Raw genomic sequence first — 17,905 nt, forward strand, 5'->3', positions numbered from 1 at the left:
AAGATTTTTTAAAAAAACAAACCTGCTTTGCAAAGATTAAATGTTCTTTGTGGTTCTCAGAGATAATGTACAACCTCCTGGGCAACCAGTTTTGTCAGTAAAACCAGTCAGTTAGCCTTCAGGTTGGCAAGGCAGAGCTAGAGCAGTGGTGTCCAAGAGGGTTTTGGTTCTTTCCAGTCATGGGATGTCCAGTTTACCTTATTTGCCACAGTCTTGGCTTTTAGAAGAGAGAGATGTGAAAGGAGTTGTGGGAAAGGTATGGAGGAAAATTGCTAGTAGAGTCCAAGAAATACTGTTCATCTTATTTCCCACGAGGGTAATTGCTTAGTGCTGATATCTCTTAGCATAGCATCCATTTGCTACCCACATTCACCACAATACTAAGTACCCTTTAAAGCTGTCTGGTATAATTAACATTACTACGGTAGTGGAGACTGGGAAGCAGAGAGGGCTCTGTCCACTCCATTACTGCTGGCACAAATTCTGTTTCTAGTCCTTTACTTCTCGTTGGCTAAAAGCTTGTTGTAGACTCAGTGTAGAGGAACGTTCTGTAAGCTGTGGAGATTAGAAATTTATCAAGGAAGAAAAAAGATAACTTTTGTTTTACTCCCCCCCCCCTCTTTTGAGGCCACACTGTCATCTTTGATAGTGATGGAGGCAGAGTATGGCATAAAAGCCTGGTGAGCCCGCAGCTGAACCCCCAGGCAGGCAGTGGTTCCCCCTCACCTCAGGCTGCACTGGACCCATGCAGGTTTCCCTCAGTGACGCACGGCACAGAGGGGCAGGCTTGGTCCCCCAAAACAAGAGAGAAGGGTAATTTGAAATGAATCACATTTTATTTGATAGGATAATAGCTTCTTTCCTGATTAGTTGTTAAGGATGCAAACTAGAATTTTATGAAACATTGTCTACACAGCAAATATCAACAGTTAGCAACAAATTCATGACTAGTCTGGTTTCATCTGTGCTGGCACCAGTCCACACACCCCTCTCATTATTTAAGGAAATATAATCTTTTGACTGTGACCTATGCTGTGTAGACAAGTGAAGCTAAAGGCAGTATGCTGTTCTAAACTATGGTCAGAGGACCTCCTGACAAGGACAGTGAAGTGAGAGAGCATCATGAGAAGACTTGGGAGACGGGTGAGTTTAGAGGAGGAGCAGGCTAGTGCTCGGAAGACTAGTCAACAGGCTTGGGCCAGGGTGGAGTAAGTGAGGAGAGGCAGAGGGAGAAGAGCCAGATCTCCCGAGGCCTCCCAAGCCACGGTGAAAGGTTTCGTTTCCATTCTGAGTGTGGGAGATAGGGAACAAGGTATAGACGTGACCTGACTTACATTTAAAAGGCAGCCCTCTGCTGTGTGGGAAGTATCGCAGAGGCCAAGAGCAGACCCAGAGGGACTGACCAGAAGTTGACTGTAACAATCCAGACCTGAGAGAAGGTGCCTTTGTAATTATCTTGAGTATTTACTTATTTTCTAAACATGTTTCTAGAAATATAAGCTTTGTGAAGTCAGGGATCTTATCTGTCTGTTCGCTACAGTTCCTGATACCTAGCACAGTGCCCAGCCCTCAGTAAATATTTACAAATGAATGACCTTCAGGTACCCACATAATCGTGGCATTCTGTGATCCTGGACATTCGAGATATGGCCTGCTTGCTTTGTCTCTGTGGGCTTCAGTCTTTTCAGCGTGGGCTGTTCAGTGTGGGGACTCAACTCGGAAAGTGGTCTCTTAGAGCAGCGTTTTTCAACCGCTGTTCCGCGGCACACTAGTGTGCTGCGAGATGTTGCCTGGTGTGCCGTAGGTGCAGACAAGACAAGAATTTTATAATTTTTCACTATTTTGTTTACTTAATATTTCATAATAAAGTAATTATAAAATACTTTCTTTGTGTTTATTTGATTCCTATTCAAGAGAATTACTTTATATATAGTCAATATAGGCACAGAGTTAAATTTTTTAACATTTTCTAATGGTGGTGTGCCTCGTGATTTTTTTCATGAAACAAGTGTGCCTTTGCCCAAAAAAGGTTGAAAAACACTGTCTTAGAGACTCTGCCAGCCTCACCATAGGTGATTATGTCCCTTTTCCTGGTTTCACTGAAATGGTAAAAAGAAAATTGCAAAGGTGTTGAGCATTTGGGCGGGGGGGGGGGGGGGGGGGGGGGGAGATTTGCATTTAAAAAACTATTTTGGCTACGGTCCTGAGCAGAATGGCTTGGAGGAGGCCAGAGGGTGAGTTACATATTTGGAGGATGTGGAGGAGCTGAGGCAAGTCTAGGCAGGAGCTGATGGTGGCCTACACTCAGGTGGTGACCACAGAGATACGGGAGAATGCCAAAGAAGTGTCAGGTCTCTCCGAGTTGAGGCTGGAACCCAGACTTCATAATCCAGCATTTTACTCTACTAATTCTCTTGATACTTTTTAAATGTCTTCAAGTCAGCTTCTTTGGAAACGTTATAATGTATGCATATGTGTGATGTCAGTGCATTTAGTTAAAACAATAACAGGTTTTTAAAAAATGTTGCTTGTATGTGTGTCTTTGGGCAAAGAAATAACTTGACTGGAAAACAGAAGAGGGAATGATATTTTTCCCATTTTGTATCTTTGGATTTTGAACTATGGGAGAATGTGTTATAAAAATAAATAATATACACGAATTTAACCTTAAGCTGGTCTGCTCTTATGTTTCCTCTCTCTTCAGATGCAGCCACTCCAGTTTTGCCCTGTGCCCCTTAGGCAAATGTCTTTGTTTGTTTTGGAAGTATACGAGGCCAGTTGGTTTCTAGATAAAACTGGAGATTGACACAAAGTCAGGGGCCCTTGTCTCTTCTTTTACCCTTTTCCCTATACACTTGTTCATTTTATTTTCAGGTGTTCCACATGACGGTTTCCTGTATGTATTCCCTTGTCCTCTCAGGTTCTGTGGATGCTCTGTTACTGGCTCTGCCCAGTCTGTAGGCCACCCTCTTGTTCCACCCTTCATTTGCTATATGGACCTTATTAAAATCCTTACTTAATAAACAATGCAGAGTTAGCTTCGTGTCATTTATCCTTTTGGATACCTGCCCTATTAGAGGTTTTAGAGGTGTCTTTGACAGGGAGGGAATATTTTTCATGAGGCACTTTGTTAGCTTCCAAAATAAAATTAATGATTTTCTTTTAATTAATAGAGGTGCATAGAAATGACTTACATCAGACTGTAATTGCCTAGGAATTTGCCAATACTGTTTTACTCATTTAATCCTAGTCTATTTTCAAAGTTTCCCCCTCTTCGTAGTGTCTCCTGTGCTTTTAGATGGAAGCAACAGCCCTGAAAATAACCTTTTGTATTTCATTTTCAAAAGCTGAAAGTCCACATATACTTTGCATGCCACCTGTGCTCCTCTCTTCTGCTCTTCCCACTGGTTCTTTTAAGTGTTCCTTTTACTTGTGGGCTATTACAGATGTTCTTGCCTACATTTATATTGTGTTATACTTCAGACTTTGTCATAGTTGTGTTTGAAAACTAGGTATGGAAAAGAAAATTTCAAGAACATTGTCTCTTGAAGATCTTTTGCTTTTATAAAAATGTAATTTATTGGTTTAGGATTTATTTTGTAGCTATGGAATACCAAAGGACAAAAGCAAAGTAAATGTAAATGTTCAGTTACCCTACTCCCCCTGAAGAAAAGCAATTTTGAAATAATACATCGGTGAAGCAATTTTAGAAATTGTTTTGTTAATACTTCTACTGTACTGTACTTAGACAAGATTCAGAGCTTCCCTCTACTTTTAAAAAATGGGTATATAGTAGTTATTTCCTAAAGATCAGGAGGACCTTTTTTTAGGGAATGCTGCCTGAATGAGATATCTATCTACTGGGTTGTATACCTCTACTGGCCAGGGAATAGGCACTTGTAACAAGACCATGCTATCTGGAGTTACATCTTAACCCAGAGGCTGGATTCTATGTTTATAGGCCCTACTGTCCCACTGGATTTTTGTGCCTATATATATATATATATATATATATATATATATATATATATATATATATCATTACAAGTTTAAAGGATAGGAAGTGAAATATAAACCTTTAAAGTAATGTGGTTGATGGGAGAACATACTGCCGATACATCTAATAAGGGGTTAATATCCAAAACTTAGAACTTTAAACATTGATGTTAAAGAGAAGAAGGGAGAGGAAGAGAAACATTGATGTGAGAGAGAAGCATCGGGGGATTGCCTCTTGCACACAGCCTGACTAGGGATTGAACCCACAACCTGGTATGTGCCCTGACTGGGAATTAAACCCACAACCCTTTGACCCTTAGGTGTACTGGACAGTGCTCCAACCACTGAGCTACACCAGCCAGAGAGATCCAGTTTTGATGTTAAAAAATTTTAGCCTGTCCATGGATCAGAACCCATACAGGAAAAGATAGGTATACCATCTTTTCTAAGAGTAGGAATTAAACTATTTGTCTTCTCCGTGTGCTTTGAAGGCCAAAAACTGGAGGGCTGTATCTGGAGCCCAATTGCTGAACCTGATGCTATTGTTAGTTTTTATTGAATTTCATATTTTTTGTTTGTCCATCCAGTATGTTATTTTATTTTTTTATTTTTTTAGTAAACAACTAAATTTCAGCCTGAATTAAACTTAAGTTTTATACTTCTACAACTTTTTCTCTTTTTATCTATACTTCTATACTTGCCAGAATTAAAAATCCATATATGAAGATGGATAGCTCTAGACTTAATGTCCTGGAGTAAGTCAATAAATGAGTTTAGTCTTCTGGAAATAAAGAACATGTTGAAGCAACAGCTCATTAAAAATATGTCCCAACCTTACAGATGAGTTCACCTATTTTGCAAAAGAGAAAAAAAAAGTCCATTAGAGCTTAGTGAATCGCCTAAACTCACAAATGGAGATTATATGTGGGCATTATTGGGAAGTCAGCAGTTCCCGTTGGGGACACATCCTTTGTTTCATTTAAGTATGAGGTGTTGGACCCCAACCAACCCTTTCCTGCTGCCTCCATAATTACAGCACAGAACCAAATGCCATCCTGAGTTTGAATCTGAATCATGACATCTTTTGCTCTTTTCTTTTTGATCGAATCCCCACACCTGTGGAGACAGTGTTTACCTCAAGGGATTTTGTGATAATTAATTTAGGTTTAATTTTTAATTGACAAGATTTCTAGAAAGAAAGAAACATTCCATTTTACTTATTTCTTTTTCATTTAACTGACATTTTGGCCAAATTTAGAACTTAGAATTTTTTTTTTTTCATTTTAAGTCCAGTATATATTAATGTGAAGATTGGTTCATGTGTACAGATTAACACATATCCTTAATATTTATGCTAAGTGTGAAGCTGCTTAATGATCAAATGATTATTAATCTAAATCTCAGCATTAACTGTTAAATAAGAAAAGTTTATCAGGAATATTAAAATAATGTATTTTAAAAGTTTAGCCTAGCACTAACCGGTTTGGCTCAGTGGATAGAGCATCAGCCTGCAGATGGAAGGGTCCCACGTTTGATTCTGGTCAAGGGCTTTACCTTGGTTGCGGGCACATCCCCAGTAGGGAGTGTGCAGGAGGAAGCTGGTGAATGTTTCTAACTCTATCCCTTCCCCTTCCTCTCTGAAAAAAAAAAAAAGAAAAGAAAAAAAAATTAAATTAAAAAAATATATATATATTTTAAAAGAGGTTAGCTTTGTTCAAATGTATGTATATTAAAAGCTTTTTATAGTTTGATATGTGATAAAATGTTTTACTTGTCTATCTTGGTCTTATTATTTTTTTATTTTATTGATTTTTTACAGAGAGGAAGAGAGAGGGATAGAGAGTTAGAAACATCGATGAGAGAGAATCATCGATCAGCTGCCTCTTACACACCCCCTACTGGGGATGTGCCCGCAACCAAGGTACATGCCCTAGACCAGAATCGAACCCGGGACCTTTCAGTCCGCAAGTCGACACTATTCACTGAGCCAAACCAGTCCTGGCTATCTTGGTCTTATATTAATTTAGATGTTTTGCAGTGTTTATCTTGCCTGATTTTTTTAGATAAGGTTCCTTAGTTTATTTTGACAATAACAACTGTAAAATATTATTCCTGGTGTGTCTTAAATGACAGGTCTTAAAGGGCTTGTCTTTTGGATTCCTGGATCCACCTTTTAGCATTTAGCTGTAATTCTTTTGAACATTTTTTTTTTTAACATTTTCTTCTTGAGAGGAAGAGCTCTATTTTGAATAACATGATATATTAAAGAGTTACTTTCATAATGCCATTAAGTTAAATTGGCCATGTAAATGATCATGGAGCTCAAGTTCAGGGTCTAAACAACCTTTGGCTCTAATGAGAGGAAAACACTGCCAGTTCTGGTAATGAGTGTTAGTTAGCAAGCTAGTGGCGCACATAACTGGTACGTTTCCTGTGTTTTGTGTACTGGTGATTATATTTAGGACTGGAGAGGGAACTGGAGGGTGTTACTAGCAGAAAGCTTCAGGTACACAAAAATTATAATTAATGCAGCCATTGAGGCTAGTACTACATTCATCTTGCTCATATGTTTTGTTTTGACTTTGTATTAATTGAATTAATCAAAAGGCTATGTATTTATTAATAATTATAAAATAAGCCACTTATTCATGGAAGAAAAATCCCTAGGTGCACGGAAGTGAAAATGTGTGAGAACGAATTAAATGCATGGTCTCTGGCACATGGCCTTTTGGGAATATATTGAAGGGCTCCTCCTACCTTCTCCCTTTTACTCGCAGCCTTCCTCCTTTTACCCTCAAAAAGTAGGGTTTCTTTGTGCCTTTGTGATCTCATAATTCCAGTTCAGTTCCCAGAACATAGTTTCTTTCTTGCTGTGTTTTAGGTATTTACAGTGTTCAGTAAAGCTGAATAATTTTATAGCACTTTGCCAATAGGTGCCACCATCTTACACGGAGTATTCCAGCCATGGCTTTAAGACTTTGGTTCACATTAGAAGAATTCAGTCTCATTCACCAGGGCTTAGTATATAAAAAAAGGCTTTTGGCAGGGATAGAATTGTTTTAGAAATATAAAATAAAAGTCATAAGCAGAAATGAAAAAGTGAGGGCCTTAGAGATAAAGTTTTGACTGTGTAGTTGGATTGTGTCTGTTTTGCATGGTGGTAAAACAGGTTAACAAAAGCAGTGTATATGGGTAGCTAGAGAGCGATCATTGCTATGCATATCCAGTCTGGGGCTGTTGAATCTTAGAGCTTTGACATGTGTCCAAAACCAGGAGGCTTTCAGAGTGTTGGCCTGGTTTGGATGATCCTAAAAAAGACAGTTTTCACTTGGAATGAAAGAGACTGAGGATTCAGTAACTAAGGAGTTTGGTAACCAAAGGTATTTAGATAAATCTGATTTGCATGTTTTTAAAAATAGCTATCATTTGTCTCAATTATATTTCTTTGAAACATGGTTATTTTTACACTTATGATAGAATAGGTAATATTAGCTTTAATCTAGTCAGATTTTAATACCAGATCAGTAAAAATATTCACTAACCTCTTAAAAATTATCTGAGTGTATTTTTTTGTTATTTAAAATTCACACATTTCTCCAGCCTTTTGTGAATCCTTCTATTAATTTGTCCTTTAGGCAAAACTATCATGCTCGTGCAGAGATAAGTTCTTTATAAGGAGGGACTCCACTATACAAACTATTTGGTGCTTTGTTTTCACTTCTGTGTCTTAGAGGATGTTCCATATCAGCATATATAGCTTTCCTTCATTTTTTTCTTTATTGATTAAGGTATTACATATGTGTCCCCTCATTGCCCCCATGGGGTCCCCCCTCCCCCACCCATGCTCTTACCCTCCAGTGTCTGTGTCCATTGATTAGGCTTATATGCATGCATATAAGTCTTTTGTTTGATCTCTCCCCCTTACCTCCACCCTCCCCTACATTCCCTCATTACATCATCTGATATTTGATGATCTGTTCGATGCTTCTCTGTCTCTATTTTTGTTCATCAGTTTGTTATTTATTATATACCACAAATGACTGAGATCATGTGATATTTATCTTTCTCTGACTGGTTTATTTTCACTTAGCATAATGCTCTCTAGTTCCATTCATGCTGTTGTAAATAGTAAGAATTTCCTTTTTTTTTTTTTAGCGCAGCTTAGTATTCCATTATGTAGATGTACCACAGTTTTTTAATCCACTCATCTGCTGATGGGCATTTAGGCTGTTTCCAAATTTTAGCTATTGTAAATTGTGCTGCTATGAACATAGGGATGCATATACCCTTTCTGATTGGTGTTCCTAGTTTCTTGGGATATATTCCTAGAAGTGGGATCACTGGGCCAAATGGGAGTTCCATTTTTTAGTTTTTTGAGGAAACTCCATACTGTTTTCCACAGTGGCTGCACCAGTCTACATTCCCACCAGCAGTGCACAAGGGTTCCTTTTTATCCGCATCCTCACCAGCACTTGTCATTTGTTGATTTGTTGATGATAGCCATCTGACAGGTGTGAGATGGTACCTCATTGTCGTTTTGATTTGCATCTCTTGGATGATTAGTGACTTTGAGCATGTTTTCATGTGCCTCTTGGCCTTCCTTCTGTCTTCTTTCAAAAAGTATCTATTTAGGTCCGTTGCCCATTTTTTGATTGGGTTGCTTATCTTCCTTTTGTTAAGTTGTATGAGTTCCCTATGAATGGAGATTAAACCTTTATTGGTAATAACATTGGCAAATATGTTCTCCCATGCAGTGGGCTTTCTTCTTGTTTTATTGATGGTTTCTTTTGCTTTGCAAAAGCTTTTTATTTGGATGTAGTCCCATTTGTTTACTTTCTCTTTAGTTTCCATTGCCCTAGGAGCTGAATTGGTGAAGATATTGCTTCGGCATATGTCTGAGATTTTGCTGCCTGTGGATTCCTCTAGTATTTTTATGGTTTCCCTTCTTATGTTTAAGTCCTTTATCCATTTTGAGTTTATTTTTGTGTATGGTATAAGTTGGTGGTCTAGTTTCATTTTTTCCGTGTTATCTGTCCAATTTTACCAACACCATTTATTGAAAACACTGTCTTGACTCCATTATATGTTCTTGCCTCCTTTGTCAAATACTAATTGAGCGTAGTGGTTTGGGTCAATTTCTGGATTCTCTAATCTATTCCATTCGTCTATATGTCTTTTCTTGTGCCGGTACCTGGCTGTTTTGAGTACAGTGGCTTTGTAATACAGCTTGAAATTTGGTATTGAGATCCCTCCTACTTTGTTCTTCTTTCTCAGGATTGCTGCAGCTATTTGAGGTCTTTTTTTATTCCAAATGAATTTTTGGAGAGTTTGCAGTCAACTACTGATTCACCATTCTGGTTTTTCTATAGAGGAATAGATTAAAAGTGAGATTGTTATCTTAATACAGCAGTATTAGATAGTGCAGTGGCCTTTTGTGTATGGAGTGTTATTAAAAAACTAGAGGCCAGGTAGGCTCCCTCTGGATGGCCTGCAGGGATCGGGCTGAAACCCGCAGTCCAACGTTGCCTGCAGCTCCTGCCTGCAGCTTCTACATGCGGCTCCCAATCATCCCAGCTCCACTGTGCCTGCCACGGGCTGGCACCCGGTCCTGATGGGAAAGGCTCACACTGCCATAGCAGTGCTCTCCAGCTATGAGCCCTGCATGTGGTGCCCTCCCAAGGGGAGTGGCCTGAAACTGGCTCTCTGTCATCCCCCGAGAGTTCCCAAATTATGAGAGGGCCCAGACCAGGGTGAGGGTCCCCTTCAGTGCACAATCGGGCCAGGGAGAGACCTTGGTAGGGCTCCAGGATTTGTCTGGCCCATCTTGCTCAATCCCCGATCAGCAGGACCCCAGCAGCAAGCTAACCTACTGATCAGGGCATCTGCCTCCTCCCTGGTGACCAGTGCAGGTCATAGCTGGCAGTTGAGTAGCCTTAGCATATTATTAGCATATTACGCTTTGATTTGTTGGTGGTGGTTCTGCAGTTCGGTCTATTTGCATATTACCCTTTTATTATCTTATATAATAAAATTTGTATAAGGGTCCAGTTGTTCAGTCCATCAAAGCATAATATGCTAATGATATGCTAAGGGCACTCAACCCTCTCTATGATGTGCAAGGACTATCAGGGGCAGATACTTGGACCAGTAGGTTAGCTTGCTGCTGGGGTCCAGCTGATCAGGACTGAGTGAGACAGGCCAGACACACCCTGGAGCCCTCCTGCATCTCTCTCCGGTCCTGATGATGCACCGGTGGGATCCCTTGGCCTGACCTGCGCCCTCTCGAAATCTGGGACCCTTCTCGGGATGTCAGAGAGCTGGTTTCGGCCCCAACCCGCAGGCCAGGCCGAGGCACCCCACAGATGCATGAGTTCGTGCACCAGGCCTCTAGTATAGGATGAATCACTGGCCCTAGCTGGTTTGGCTTAGTGGATAGATAGAACGATGGCCTGCAAACTGAAGGGGCCTGGTTTCGATTCTGATCACATGCCTGGGTTATGGGCTTGATCCCTAGTAAGGGAGCATGCAGGAGGCAGCTAGTCATCATTGAAGTTTCTATTTCTCTCTCCCTCTCCCATCCTCCCTGAAATCTCTCATCATTGATATTTCTATCTCTCCCTTTCCCTTCCTCTCTGAAGTCAATAAAAAAATATATTTTTTAAAAATAGTCACTGGGTGATATTGGGATGTGTGATGTCTGATAGGCTTAGGGAGCTTAGGAAGAGGGATGGCATGAGAACTCACTGGGAGCAGAGGGGGGGGACTCTTGGACCTTTCCTCGCTGCCTTGGACTTCGTCACATGACACCGGGTGGCATGTGTGTGATGAATGCTGACTTCTGTGTAGCTGAAACAATAGGATGCTTTAATAATTTTTAGAACTTCTCTATTATAATTATCTTTTCAATCTTCTTTGTGAATATAAAGTATATATTATTGATATATTACAGTGAATGGTCACGTTTAAAGGAGAAGGTTGCAAACTGAACAGTAAAGCTCTTTTGATAGTTTTACTCGTTGGCTTAGTTGGTTCAGCCCTTCAGAGTTTCCTTAATCATATTTGGCAAGTATATTTTTTTACCTCCCGTGGTCATGAAGTGAGTACACATGCAGAATGTGGTTGCACTGAATTCTGTCAGGTTGGGTCCAAAGTATCCAATCATGTGACTGGCTGATGTAAGATTCAGAAATAACTCCAGTAATTTCTAAATATGAGTTTCATTTATTTTCTTTCCTCTAATGTCATCAAATCTTGCATACCTACCTGTTTCTGCATTAATGAGTGAAGGACTTTTTATTTTTTCTTTAAAGGAAGGACAAATTAGGAATCCTAATGATTTATAAAAACTGGGTAACCCACATAATTAAGGCAATGATAATTATGGTGTCTTGGGCACAGTGGCTGTAACCTGCCTCATAAGATGTACTGTTTTTAACATAATTTTGTTAAGTAGTCTAGATCCTAGACTCACACCCTCCAGGAGAACATTAACACAGCCTGCATCCTGCCTATCACACACACTGTCTTTCTCCTCCAACCTCTTTCTCTCATACTCCCCTTTGTGGAGACTTTGGGAACACATTATTTTTACCTGGTTTTTCAACTGCTTTTCACATTGCTCTAAAATGTATTCTTGTACAATTCTAGATTCTTCATAAATATCACTGCTTTATGTCTCTGGCCATCTATAAATGGATATTTTTTTTTTTTTTTTTTTTTTTTTTGTCAGTTCATGTCTTTTATTAACCCAAATACAATTACTTGTCTTCTGGTTTGTTGAAGCAATAGGTCAGACAGCATTTGCCACAATAATGTCTGTCAAAGTGGCTGGCCATGAAAACTCCAGCACCACATTCATCGGAAGGGCATTCTCGGCGAAGGCGACTGATTTTGCCATTCTCATCCACTTTGTAGTATTTCAGGACAGCCAGCTTAACCTTCTTTCTCTTATGCTTGTTCTTCTTGGGAGTGGTGTAAGACTTCTTCTTCCTCTTCTTGGCACCACCACGGAGTCTCAGCACAAGATGAAGCGTGGACTCCTTTTGAATGTTGTAGTCAGACAAAGTACGCCCGTCTTCCAGTTGCTTGCCAGCAAAGATCAGTCTCTGCTGATCAGGAGGAATTCCTTCCTTATCCTGGATCTTGGCCTTTACATTTTCTATCGTATCCGAGGGTTCAACCTCGAGAGTGATGGTCTTCCCCGTGAGGGTTTTCACGAAGATCTGCATCTTGGCGGCGACTCCACCGCAGATGGCGGATCGGAAAAGCTATAAATGGATAATTTTACAAGGTAGTCTGCTTTTCTTTCTCTAGTGAGAATAAAAATACCTTTTTTTCGCCCTGGCCAGTGTGGACCAGTTGGTTGAATATTGTCTCAGCACTGAGAGGTCACTGGCTCAATTCCTGGCCAGGGCACATGCCCAAGTTGTGGGCTCCATTCCCAATAGGGGTCCTTGGGAAGCAGCCAATCCATGTTTCTCTCTCTTGGATGTTTCTCTTTCTCCCTCTTCCTTTCTCTCTCTCTAAACTCAGTGAAAACATTAAAAAAAACACACACACAAAAAAACCCTCCTTCTTTTATTATTTACTTAAGAAATACAGTTTGATGATGATGATGACATCAAAAAGTTTTCAGATTTATTACTTTCCTTAGTACATTCTCTTTCTCTTCTTTCTCTCTCTCTCTCTCTCTCTCCCTCCCTCCCTCCCTCCCTCTCCCTCTCTCTCTCTCTCTCTCTCTCTCTCTCTCTCTCTCTCTCTCTCTCTCTCTAACACACACACACACACACACACACACACACACACCCCACTGTGAAGCAGAGAAGTTGGATATTCATATCTCTGTTTTACAGATAAGGACGCTAATGAGCTACAATAGAAATGATTTGCTTAAAGTTATATAGCGTAGTTAGGAATGGAACCATATCATCAATAGAAAATTTTATTCCCAGACTAATGCTTTTTACAAAGTACTATGCTGTCTACCTGGTGTATTTAAAAAGGTTGTTTTTTTTGTTTGTTTTGTTTTGTTTTAAACAATTCCTCTGCTAGAGGAATTCTTAGTAAATATCCTTCGGTTAGATATATATTATTTCAAAATAAATTTTTTAAAATATGTTTTTATTGATTTCAGAGAGAGGAAGAGGAAAGAGAAATATCAATGATGAGAGAATCATCAATTGGCTGCCTCCTGTATCCCCCCACCAGGGATTGAGCCCAGAACCCAGGCATGTATCCTGACTGGGAATCTAACCATGACCCCATGGATTGATGCTCAACCACTGAACCACACCAGCCAGGATCCAAGATAATTTTTTAACCTTCTCACTTGTTGAACATTTAGATTTTTCAGTTTGTCACTATAAAAATAATAGTGAGTGGACACATTCTTGTTTTCTTTTTGGGTAGGTTTCCTGGAAGATGTCTTGGGTCAAAACATATAAACATTTTAATGATTCTTGAGCACTGCACAGTTGTTTCCCCGAGGGGAGGTTCTGATTTCATGGTTCCTTCATATTAACCTGCTGTCCACAGAACACAAAGCTGACAGGGTGTAATTATAGCCTTTGCCGACGGAGGTTGGAGTCACTGGTTGTTATTTATTAGTTTAATGGTTATCATCAACACCATTTCTATAAAAATTATCTGTTTTTTGTGATGGCAGTAGGAGATTTTGAGATTATGATCTTTTGTATTGTTTTGCTCTTTTCCTGATCATGTAATTTATGACAGCAGTTCTGTAAGGACATCCGTATTTACATTTACATTCAACTGCTTCCATTTCCTGTAGCTCCACTGAACAGAAAAAATAATTCAAATATTAGGAACCTTTGTTTTTAATTAGATGGTGTCAGTTTATAGAACCAGAAATAGGTATTTTATGATAGCTAGAAATAACATCTACTCACTCAGAGTAGGAGACGAGTAAATTCAAGAGTCACATGTGTTTGAATTAAATACCCTCTGCCCCTCATTGTACATCGGCCAGGACAGTTAATTTAGACATCTTTGGGCCCTGACAGGGAACTGAACTGGCGACCCTTTGGTGCACAAGACCGCTCAACCAACTGAGCCACACCAACCAGCGTATTACTCATCTTTTTTAACTCCCTCAAAAAGTTGTTTTCCAAAGATGAGTGTTTGGGGGAAGCCTGATGTTTGCTTCTAGTGTTAAAGCTTAAACATGTTTAAATTTCTCAATTTATCGATTTGCATAGCACTCTTCCTGGAAGAGTCCTACCAGAAGGCTGGTCCCAAGATACCTGTTTGGCTAACTTCTCCCTCAGGTTTTGCTCAACTCATTCTCAAATGAGTTCTGCTCAATTGTCTTATTTAATACTAGAGGCCCTGTGCACCAAAGTTGTGCAGTGTGTGTGTGTTGTGGGGGAGGGCGCTTCAGCCTGACCTGTGCCCTCTTGCAGTCCAGGGCTCCTGGGGGGATGTCCACCTGCCAGCTTAGGCTTACTCCCCCTGGAGATTATGCCTAAGCCGGCAGTCAGACATCCCTCTCACAGTCCGGGGCTCTCACAGTCCAAGACCCCTTGTTCTTTACCGCCTGCCTCTAGCAGAGGCGGGAGAGTCTCCCACTACTGTCGCTGTGCTCACTCGCTGTGAGCCCAGCTTCTGGCTGTGTGGTGCTCCCCCTGTGGGAGCACACCAACCACCAGGAGGAAGCTCCTGCATTGATTGTCTTCTCCCTGCTGGTCAATGCACATCATACAACTGGTCATTCTGCCGTTCGGTCGATTTGCATATTAGGGTTTTATTATATAAGATTACAGTCTCCCTTCCCCATCTGAATTTCTCATACCCTGCTCTCCTTATTCTTTTTCTGTAGCATTTCCACCTCCTAATATTCTACATAATTTATCTTCCTATTATGTTTATAGTTTATTTCCTGTCTCTTCCCTCAAATAGAAGCTCCACAAAGTAATCTTTGTCTGTTTTGGCACACCCCACATACCTAGACCAATACCTGACTTTGATCAGCAGTCAACACTGGCTAAATGAGGAATGTGTGGAACAGGCTGACCAGAGAGAGCCTTTTAATTTAAAGTACATTTGTTTTTTTATATGTTATATATTTGGTGTTTATACATGTTAGCCAGTTCACTGAACACTTCTCTTGCTTTTGTAGGCTATTTTTAGTAAGCAGAATTGAACCCAAGCATCTGGTTTCAGATTTGGGTCACTGACAATTGTACCACATTGCCTCACAGTAGGCTTTTTTGTTGGCCTTTGTAATGTTCCTATGTATTCTTACTACATCTTGCATCATTTAAAAAAATATATATTTTAGCTGAAACAGGTTTGGCTCAGTGGTAGAGCGTCGGTCTGCGGACTGAGAGGTCCCAGGTTCGATTCCCGTCAAGGGCATGTACCTCGGTTGCAGGCACATCCCCGGTGGGGGGTGTGCAGGAGGCAGCTGGTCCATGTTTCTCTCTCATCGACGTTTCTAGCTCTCTGTCCCTCTCCCTTCCTCTCTAGAGGAAGAAACGTCGATGAGAGAGAAACATGGACCAGCTGCCTCCTGCACACCCCCCACCGGGGATGTGCCAGCAACCGAGGTACATGCCCTTGACTGGAATCGAACCTGGGACCTCTCAGTCCGCAGACCGATTCGCTATCCACTGAGCCAAACCGGTTTCGGTTCAGAGAGGAAGGGAGAGAGAGAAATATCAATGAGAGAGAGTCATTGGTCGGCTGTCTCCTTCACATCCCACACTGGGGTTCAAGCCTACAACCTGGGTATGTGCCCTGACCCAGAATTGAACCATGATTCATAGGCCAACTACTGAGCCATTCCAACTGGGATTGCTTCATATTTAACCTGTTATTTTTATTTATTACTTAAATCTTACCCTATCTCATGCCCAGATTCTAAAGTACCCACGTCTGTTTGTATATGATTTTGGGGTAGGCACCATCTTTACCCATGCACTTCTTCTCTGTTCTATCTTGGTTTGATACCGTTATCACTCCTATTATAGAAATCAACATTCTCATCCTGTGATCAGAGAGCAAAATTACTTCATCCTCATTAACTACTCAGCGCTGGATCACAAAGGAGCTCTTGGAGTTCTAGAAATCCCTCTTGTCAGCCGTGAGCAGGTTCATATATTTCAAACTTCATATATTAATTTATTGAAGTAGTTTCCGCCTATTCCCTCTTAGGAATCCATTAGTAGGAATAAATGAGGCAAAAATATAGCAGGACTTTGCACACTCACAAATGGTATGGTAGTATCAAAGTTTATATAATTTAATACATGTATCTCAGTAATATAATTGGTATCTAAGTTAAAATTTAGCATTTAATTTAATATTTGCAAGAATTAATTTCTCAAACAAATAAGTGATTTAAAGAGAAAAATAGGTAAGTTCACACGTTTTTATAAGTTAGTAAAGATATTTTGCCTTTGATATATTTAGTTCCAAAAAGAGGACTATGTAGGGAGAAGAACTGGGAAAAGAGCATATCACAGTGCAAGAAATGGGCATTTATGCCTGACCATGTGGGTCAGTGGATGAGTGTTGACCTATGAACTAGGAAGTCCTGGTTATGTTCCTGTTAGGGCACATGCCCAGGTTGGGGGCTAGATTTCTAGTGGAGGGGCGTGCAGGAGGTAGCCAGTTAATGATTCTCTCTCATCGATGTTTCTATCTCTCTCCCCCTCTACCTTCCTCTCTGAAATAAATAAAAATGTACTTTAAAAAAGAAAAAAAGAAATGGGGACATAATTAAGTATGTCTCCATTTGACAACTGCCCAGTCTAATAAAAAGCAAGTGAAGTAGTTGGGAATAGGATCTTTTCTTTTAAATATATTTTTATTGATTTCAGAGAGGGAGAGAGAGAAAAACATCAATGATGAGAATCATTGATCTGCTGCCTCCTGCATGCTCCCTAGCAGGGATTGAGCCTGCAATCCATGGACATGCCGAGATCGGAATTGAACCCTGACCTGATTCATAGGTCTACACTCAACCACTGAGCCACACTGGCCAGACAGAGAATTAAATCTTTAAAAAAAAGGTTCAAGTTCTGTGCCATTTAGCCTGGAAAGAAGAGGGGAGAGCTATGACTTGGTGTAGTATTTCAGTAATGAGGAAGATTATTAACTTTTAAGTTACTTGGTTGCCTCAGGCGATTGAGCCTGGTCTCCTCCTCTTCCCCCCCCCCCCCCTTTTTTTTTTTTTTTTTTTTGGAAACAGTGGAGGTCTTTTCTCAGGAACTGCTCAAGGATAAGTTCACAATGACAATAAAGCCGTGGACTAGTTCCAGGCCTTGGCTTGCTGAATTAGTACACTGGGGAACTGTTGACCTTGGCACTGACCAGAGCACCAAATTCTTTTCTTTGCATTGTTTTGCATCTCGTGCAAGCTCCTGATGGATTGTGCTCTACCAGATAGTGATAGTACACTGAATAACCTGCTAAATGCGGAACAGGCTTTTGAAAGAATTAACTGCTGACGAGGTAGGCAAAAATTATTTTTAGTACAAAAAAGATTTACCCCATGAATCCTTTAAACGGCAAAATCCCCTAATGCTCCTAAGTTTGACTGATTATACAGTGTTTGAGAAATATGTTCACTATAACTAGGAAATCTCTTGGCATTGTGTAAACATACACCCACCTTCACTCCATGTGAACTAACATTATCAAATGGTACATATGTGTATTACATGCATAGTATATAATACAAGTAAATGGCACAGCAGAAGAATTTATTATGACTGGCCTTTACAGATGTTATCTTTTATTGATTGGTAACTGGATTGCATTGCTGACAGGTAATCTATATGATATGAGTTCTTTTAAATTTTTATAAATTGCTTTATGGTCATTTTTCATAAATGTTCACATATATTTTTCATATTATATATATATATATTTTTTTGATGTGTGT

At 40.1% G+C, this 17,905-nt stretch overlaps 2 protein-coding genes across 11 annotated transcripts in view; one reads left to right on the forward strand and one right to left on the reverse strand.

Annotated features, from left to right (window-relative positions):
- Window positions 1-17,905, forward strand: part of DIP2B (disco interacting protein 2 homolog B) — a 226,795-nt gene that overhangs the window by 71,679 nt on the left and 137,211 nt on the right. The gene's annotated exons all lie outside the window — the stretch shown is intronic.
- Window positions 11,724-12,263, reverse strand: LOC118728932 (ubiquitin-40S ribosomal protein S27a). The gene has a single exon (XM_036456043.2). The coding sequence runs from the start codon at window positions 12,222-12,224 to the stop codon at window positions 11,754-11,756; it is 471 nt and encodes a 156-aa protein (XP_036311936.1). The 5' UTR covers window positions 12,225-12,263; the 3' UTR covers window positions 11,724-11,753.

The sequence above is a fragment of the Pipistrellus kuhlii genome, unplaced genomic scaffold, assembly GCF_014108245.1.
Source record: "Pipistrellus kuhlii isolate mPipKuh1 unplaced genomic scaffold, mPipKuh1.p scaffold_m20_p_3, whole genome shotgun sequence".
Lineage (NCBI taxonomy): Eukaryota > Metazoa > Chordata > Mammalia > Chiroptera > Vespertilionidae > Pipistrellus > Pipistrellus kuhlii.

Coding starts and splice junctions, on each gene's coding strand:
- LOC118728932 (XM_036456043.2), bottom strand. CDS start 12,224: ATGCAGATCTTCGTGAAAACCCTCACGGGGAAGACCATCACTCTCGAG.